The 7,299-nt window shown below is 42.9% G+C and overlaps 1 protein-coding gene across 2 annotated transcripts in view; it reads right to left on the bottom strand.

The window, feature by feature from the left end:
- The window catches only part of IRAK4 (interleukin 1 receptor associated kinase 4), an 11,702-nt gene extending 4,460 nt beyond the window's left edge, over positions 1-7,242 (bottom strand). The window contains exons 1-7 of one of the 2 annotated variants that reach the window (XM_019612787.2): positions 6,923-7,242; positions 5,894-6,039; positions 5,402-5,599; positions 3,710-3,870; positions 2,309-2,373; positions 1,911-2,025; positions 507-616 (exon numbers count right to left, since the gene is read on the bottom strand). In XM_019612787.2, the coding sequence (XP_019468332.1) occupies positions 507-616; positions 1,911-2,025; positions 2,309-2,373; positions 3,710-3,870; positions 5,402-5,599; positions 5,894-6,039; positions 6,923-7,083 (956 nt within the window). In that variant the 5' untranslated portion in view covers positions 7,084-7,242. The remainder of the gene's footprint in view (positions 1-506; positions 617-1,910; positions 2,026-2,308; positions 2,374-3,709; positions 3,871-5,401; positions 5,600-5,893; positions 6,040-6,922) is intronic. The other variant, XM_010707289.3, reaches the window with a different exon arrangement.
- Positions 7,243-7,299: the final 57 nt, after the last annotated feature.

Here is a 7,299-nt window from a genome sequence, read left to right as displayed (position 1 = left end):
AGAACAACCAAAACATCAATCTTGCTGTAACAAATAAGTGGGCATACATCCATCTTAAAGGTCCTTAAGTTTCATAAACCTGATTTAAGTCATTTTAATGTCTTCGTATTAAATAGAAGGAAATAAAGGAGGCACTCAGAAATACTCTAAGGAAAAAAAAAATACAGTGGGTTTTGATCTGAAAAACTCCCAATTTAAAAAGTCCCAATGTTCTGTGACAGCAGCTTTTTTGTTAGCAGCAATTGCAAAAGAACAGAACTCCTACGCCCCTTTGCAGCGCTCAGATAACATTTGAAAGTGACAGATTACAACAGCCTCATAATTATCTTTAGAAGCCTGTATAGTCATGTCCTTGTGGCACAGACAAGATTATGGTGATGGATAGCACTCGCAGAAAGGATTGCGTCCTTGAGTAAAGCACTGAATCTCTCAGTCTGTTTTCTCTGACAGACTTTAAAAGGGTACAACAACAAAAAAAGCAGCCACTGAGTGTCAGTAGCTTTTACCTTTTAATATCTCTGTGAATATGATTATTGTCATGCAAAAAGTTGATGCCACTCGCAGTACCTTGAGCAATTTCACACCTTGTATTCCAAGAAATTGGTGGAGTGCCATCCTTGAATAAGAATGGAGAAAGGAAAGCATAAATGTGAAAATCCAAAGTATATTATTTCTAATAACACAAAACAATTAAAAAAAAAAATAATCCAGAACAATTACTTGCTACATTTTATGGCTTTCAAGTAATTATTTTTAAAAAGATGAATGGTAGGGATCTCTCAATTTACATTTGCTGAGATATAGCCATTTGTCACCTTTAGCTCTCTTCCCCACTTTTTGCATTAGATTAATTCACCTGGTGCAAAACAGTTTACATTTAGCTCTGGCAATAAAAGATAAGCTGCACTGCAAAGATCTACCTGCACCTACCCACACATTGTGCTTTCTATCAGCACTTCTTAATCCTGTCATAGCATCCTGCTGCCTCCCTCGCCTGCTCCTCAAAGCCCAGACAAGAAGCAGATGACATAAGCAGGAGTTAGCAAATTCACAGTGACTCCTGCTTTATCAGCAAGAAACACAGTCAGCATACACATTCATCGTGCATTTTGCCTTACCAGATGAAAATTCTTTCTGAATTTATATTGTAAATTTGTCCCCTTTTGTACCTTCGTTTTCTACTCTAGCTTTCAGTTACCACTATTCTTTTCAGCTCACTTACTGCTAATGGTCAGCAAGTGGATGGATGAACACGTCTGTACACACCCCTATTGAGGACAATAATTTCTACAGGTTAGCTTTCACTAACACAAACTGATGTGGACATTCAGCTAGCAGGTTACATCCAGCTTACTGTTTGCATCACTCTAACAAGTGGCAACTAGTCCCTCCACCAATCAAAGTCACTGATTTCTTATCAAAGGCCAGGGCCACAAGATACATCATTTGATTAAATCAGACGAAAGCACTGTTTTTACACAAAATATTAATTTTAAGAAGTACACCCTGTTTCTTTAAGCACTTCCAAAAGAGATATGCAGACTATGAACATCACGTTACAGCTACTATCACAAGGGCAGTGAGCAAAGGGCAATTTTACAACACAAAATCTAGGAACAAGCAGAGAACAAGTCAATGTCAGATGCAGGAACAATACTGCAGCACCCTCTGCTCGTAGCAAGTCTGCAGCACAGCATGGATTTCAGGATACTGGCATATTACATTATATTGCTATTCTGCTTTGACTAAGCAACACTGGGCCAAAAACATCTGTATACCATGTTATTGGAAGACTAAGTATTATCATCTATGTCTTACTTCTAGAACAGAGCAGTAGCAGAATACTGCTTTGCCACCACAGTTGCAAAGATATTTCAAAAACAGCTCCACTTAACAAAGATTTTACTTACCAGACAAGCAAGTCTGTCAAGCAGCGAACCATTGGGCATGTATTCATACACCAAACAGGGCTGAGCACCATCACTTGAGAAACCAAGCAATTCTACTAGATTTTCATGTTTGCACCTAAAGCAAAACAATTCTATTCAGAGATGCTCTGCAAATCTCCTAACATTTGTGATCCCCAATCCCCCACTCCAGCTTTCTCACACACAGGTACCAGCCATGTTCCTGCAGCAGTACTTAAATGTAAACTGCTTGTGAAAACATGCATGAAACATTCTCACTTAAGCTGGAAATTTAAGTTACATTGATAAAACAAAAAATAGGGACCACGCTAACTAAGGTGTTATCTGCCAACTTAGATTCTCAGAAAACGTTACAGTGACATTTATGGTCCTGTACTTACTTTGCCATAATTTCTATTTCTTGATCAAATTGCTGTTTCAAATCCTGTGCACTAACATCAACCACCTACAAAGAGAACACCTGACATCAATATTGCTGGATCTATTAAAATGCATGATTGCTCACAAAAAAATTAAATTGTAAGCCTTTTTTTAGTTAATTACACGTAACAACTGCTTAATCGTTTACCAGATTTCTTTTTTTTTGTCTTTGCGTTCAGTTTAAAAAAAAGTATCAGAACACGATTTTTAGTTTTTTGTATCATGTAACATTTTATTATTGGAGTAATACAGTTTCAGCAGTCACCAAGTTACCATAGCAGGGCTTGGGTTAGAGCCTTAAGACCATCTCACGCCAACCCCCTGCCCTGGGCAGGGCTGCCACCCACCAGACTAGGCTGCCCAGGCTCCCATCTAACCTGGCCTTGAGCACCTCCAGGGATGGGGCACCCAAAGGCTCCCTGTGCAGCCTCTGCCAATGCCTCACCTCCCTCACAGCAAAGAATTTATTCTGAATATCTGATCTAAACCTGCCTTCATCCTATCACTACACGCACAGTCCCTCTTCAGCTTTCCTGTATGCCCTCTTCAGGTACAAGGTCACCATATAATATCCTCAAAGCCTTCTCTTCTCCAAGCTGAACAAGGCCACCTCCCTCAGCCTGTCCTCATAGGAGAGGTGTTCCGTCTCTTTGATTCTGATCATCTCTGTGGCCTCCTCTAGATCCACTCCAACAGACTCACATCCTATTGCTGGGCAGCCCACACCTGGATGCAGCACTGCAGGTGGGGCTCACAGAAGCAGAGTGGAGGAATGCAATCATGTACCTCACCCTGCTAGTTACTCTTCTTATGATACAGTTGGCTCTCCAGGCTGTGAGCCCAGATTGGCAGTTTATGCTGAGGTTCAACCAGAACCCTTCTCCTCAGGGCTACTATCAATTCATTTTATATCCAGCCTGTATTTGTGTATTTTATTTCACTGCAGTTTCCTATTAATAGCGCTCACTAGTTATAAAAGATGTTATTTACAGAAAACATGTATTACAAAGACTAAAATTATATGGTAATACCTATCTTCCAACGCACCGTGCCACAGAAATTTGAAGGGAAACCTCTTCTGCCCTTCTTGTGTGCAGGGGGAGGAGGGGAACAAAGGGAGCACCCTGCTCCTCCCAAGGACTGTCTGAGCCACTGCAAGAACTATGGAAATGCAAAATTTCACCTCTGGTCACTGTGACAGCTCACACCACCCACAGGACTACGGGACAACGTTCTGAACCCAACTCATATTTAACATGGTGATACTTTATGGAAATGTATTACTCAACTCTTCATAGATGATCAAGACTGTACTATCAAGAACGAAGTTATTAATTGGAAAAATGTTGAGGATAACTCACAGCAGCAAGTTTCTTGACAGCCACATTTCTGCCATTGATGTAGCCTTTGAACACAATGCCAAAGCCACCTTCCCCCAGCTTATTTCCTCCAGCTGATTCTGGCCGTTCATCAAAATTATTTGTAACATTTTCCAAGTCACGAAAGCAAAAATTGTGGAAATCTAGCAGACACAATTGACACTTAGCACAGAACCACATTTTCGCTCAAATAATATTAAATATATGTATATATATTTAATATATAACATATACATATTATATTTATTATAAATTATTAATATAAATAATATTAAATAGATCCTCTATTTGCTACAACACAAATCTTGACATAATGGAACCCTATTTTCAGAGATAATGAAGATACCATTACAAAAATGCAAATACATACATGTAATCAGCTATGCATAACCTTGGTCTCATATAGTGTGTAGCAGCCTTCTGACCATATATATATTTTTTAATTAATGCTCATAATACAGGTAAAATAAACTAAACATGAAGCAGATCACAGAGAAAGCCACACACCGTGTCAGGTGTAAAGATATATACACCACTGTTGTTTCTGGCAACAAAAGTTGAAATGCAGAAAGCAGTGGACCAATTTATATACTAGATTACTTTCTTTGGTCAACTTTTTTCCAAACTTCTTAGTCATTTCTGATAACTATGATCCAAATTCAAAGCATAAGGTGCAAAACAGTCCACAAAATCAGTACTGAAAGAAGGCAATGGAATTACACATAGAACAAAACAAATTACAATTTCACAGAAGCACAGTACTATAGGTGTTGGAAGGGACCTCTGGAGTTCATCTAGTCCAACCCTCTGCTAAAGCAGATTCTCTACAGTAGATTGCTCAAGAGAGCATCCAGATGGGTACTGAACAACTCCTGAGGAGACTCCACAACCTCTCCCCAGTTTTTCCCCCATGTTCAGATGGAACTTACTGTGTTTCTGTTTGTGCCCACTGCCCCTTTTCTGTCACCGTACACAGCCAAAAAGAGCCCAGCTCCACACACTCAAGAGCTGCCCATTAGATACTTAGAAGGACTGATAAGATCCATTCTTATTCTTCTCAGCCTTTCCTCATAAGGGAGACACTTCAGGTCCCTCATCATCTTTATAGCCCTTTGCTATACTACTCTACTACTACTCCAGAAGTTCCCTGTCTTTCTTGAACTAGGAAGCCCAGAACTGGACACAATGCTCCAAATGTGGCCTTACCAGGGCAGAGTAGAGGGGAAGGATCATCTCCCTTGACCTGCTGGCCACACTCTTTGTAACACGCCCCAGGATACCACTGGCCTTCTTGGCCACAAGGGTACACTGCTGGCTCATAGCCAACCTGCTGTCCACCAGAACAAGCTGGTCCATCTCTGCAGAGCTCCTTTCCAGCAGGGCAGCCCCTAACCTGTACAGGTGCATGTGGTTATTCATCCCCAGGTGCAGGACTCTAGACTTACCCTTGCTGAACCTCACACTGTGGCACTAGTGTGGCTACATAATATCTGATTTTCTGGTGTCTTATTTGCATAGGCTGTATTCACAGTCACAGAGAACAAGATCAAAAAGCAAAAAGCACAAAGACACAAATACAGTCATTACTCCATTGCATCCCGAGGACTTATTTCACACAGGTGAAGGTCAGATCAGAAAAAAACAGTAACTCATTTTAACAAACTAAGCACCTACCTGTATTACTAGACTGTGTGCTGCTGTTTTCTTCACTTAAACATGGAGGGACTGAAGGTTGCTTCTCTGTGTTCTGAGACAAAACAGGCTTTACAGATGTCACTTCTTTTTCCTGTATAGGCTGTTGTTTCTCATGCACAGGCAAAGTTTCCTGTGAAGAAAGAGGTAATGTAACTTCTTGTGCCATCCCGACAGCTTCTGAAAATGGAATTTAGAAAAAGTGTTAACCAGATTAGAAATCAGAAAATATAAATAACATTATGCCAGTATTTACTAAGGTTCTATTCTTCCACCGCATATAAACTGCAGGGCTTTTATTTAAACTTGGAAAGTTCTAGCCCACTTCCATAAAACTCTTATTGTAAGTAATGTAAAATATATCCTCTCTTGGTTATTTTCACCTAATCCCTTCCGATTGTCCAATTACTGTGAACGTCATTAGCATCATCAGACATGGGAATACAGCACAGAATATATACGGGTAACAGTTACCTGGAAGCAAAAGACTTGCTGGTGCCAGAAACTGGTTCCTAATCAGCAGATCCACAAGGTCACCAACCGTACAATTTGTTGTTCCCCAGTCATAAAGCAATTCACACGTGGGACTCTTTCCCATTTGCACAAATGCTTCAAATCTCCTTAAAAAGAAAAATTAAAGCTAACTTTGAAAAGAAAAATAACATGGAGAACCGCAAACAAGGGAGCGTGATTAATGGTAAGTAAAAAGCCACAAAATTCACCATGTAATGAATAGTACTTCAGCAATACAAGAGAAGTACTGCTAGATACAGACCTTATGAAAATGCAAGTACAATCCCCCATACACAAAATAACACCAAAGAAATGCAAACTTGGATAAGAGTACACATTCTGCATTTGTCCACAGCAAATAGTCTGTGGGGCTTATTCTGATTTCCTCAGTCAGTTCTCTGTGGCTCTCATAGAACCGTTTGAGTTGGAATGGACTCTTATAGACCATCCATTCCAACCGCCCTGCCCTGAACAGGGACACCCACGGCCAGATCAGGCTGCTCAGCGCCATGCCCAGCCTGACACCAAATATCTTCACGGATGGGGCATCCATCACATCTCCATTCCATCCCCATTCCAGTGCCTGTAAACTGTTAGTGCAAAAGACTTCTTCCTTATATTCAACCTAAATCTCTCCTCTTTAAGTCTGACACCATTTCCCCTTGTCCTATCACCACAGACCCCGCTGAAGAGTCAGTCCCCTCCTCTCTCTCAGCCCCTTCAGACACCGACAGGCTGCCCTCAGCTCTCCCCGCAGCCTTCTCCTCTCCAGGCTGCACAGCCCCAGCTCTCTCAGCCTGGCAAGACAAGCCTCACTTGTGTCAAAAGCAAACTAGAGAGGAACTACGAGAGTTCCACCAGGAAGCACTGTGTGAGATACGTTCTGAGCACCGCTGTGCACGCAGGCTGCGGCAGGCACACACGTTAGGCACAGGGATGCCAATCCAGCGGCAGTGAACGCGGTTACGTCACGGGACGGCCACGCCAGACCTGATGTGCGCCTGGCTGTATCTGCTCTCTCCGGCCGGGTCGGTGATGGCCGCGGCCAGCCGCTTCCAGCCCTCCTGCGGGTCAAGGAGGTCGGCCAGCTGCCTCAGCAGCCCGTAGCGCAGGCTACGGACGTAGGTGGCGGCGGTGATCGGCTGGCTCATGGCGGGGCCAAGAACCGCCGACGGCCGGGACAGAGCCACAGGTAGGTAGCCGGAACTCGATCCCCTCACCGGGGCTGCCGGCCGGCCCCGGCTCCCGCCGCTCTTCCGGGACGGCACCACAGCACCTCCCCGTTCCGAAGCCTTGACGCAACCTCCGCCCGCACTGCCGGCGCACCACGGCGGCAGCGCCTCCTCCCCCTTCCTGCCGTGTGGAGG

The sequence above is a fragment of the Meleagris gallopavo genome, chromosome 1 (assembly GCF_000146605.3).
Source record: "Meleagris gallopavo isolate NT-WF06-2002-E0010 breed Aviagen turkey brand Nicholas breeding stock chromosome 1, Turkey_5.1, whole genome shotgun sequence".
NCBI lineage: Eukaryota > Metazoa > Chordata > Aves > Galliformes > Phasianidae > Meleagris > Meleagris gallopavo.
The sequence above is the reverse complement of the archived record's forward strand: the minus strand, read 5'-3'. Positions and strand labels throughout refer to the sequence as shown.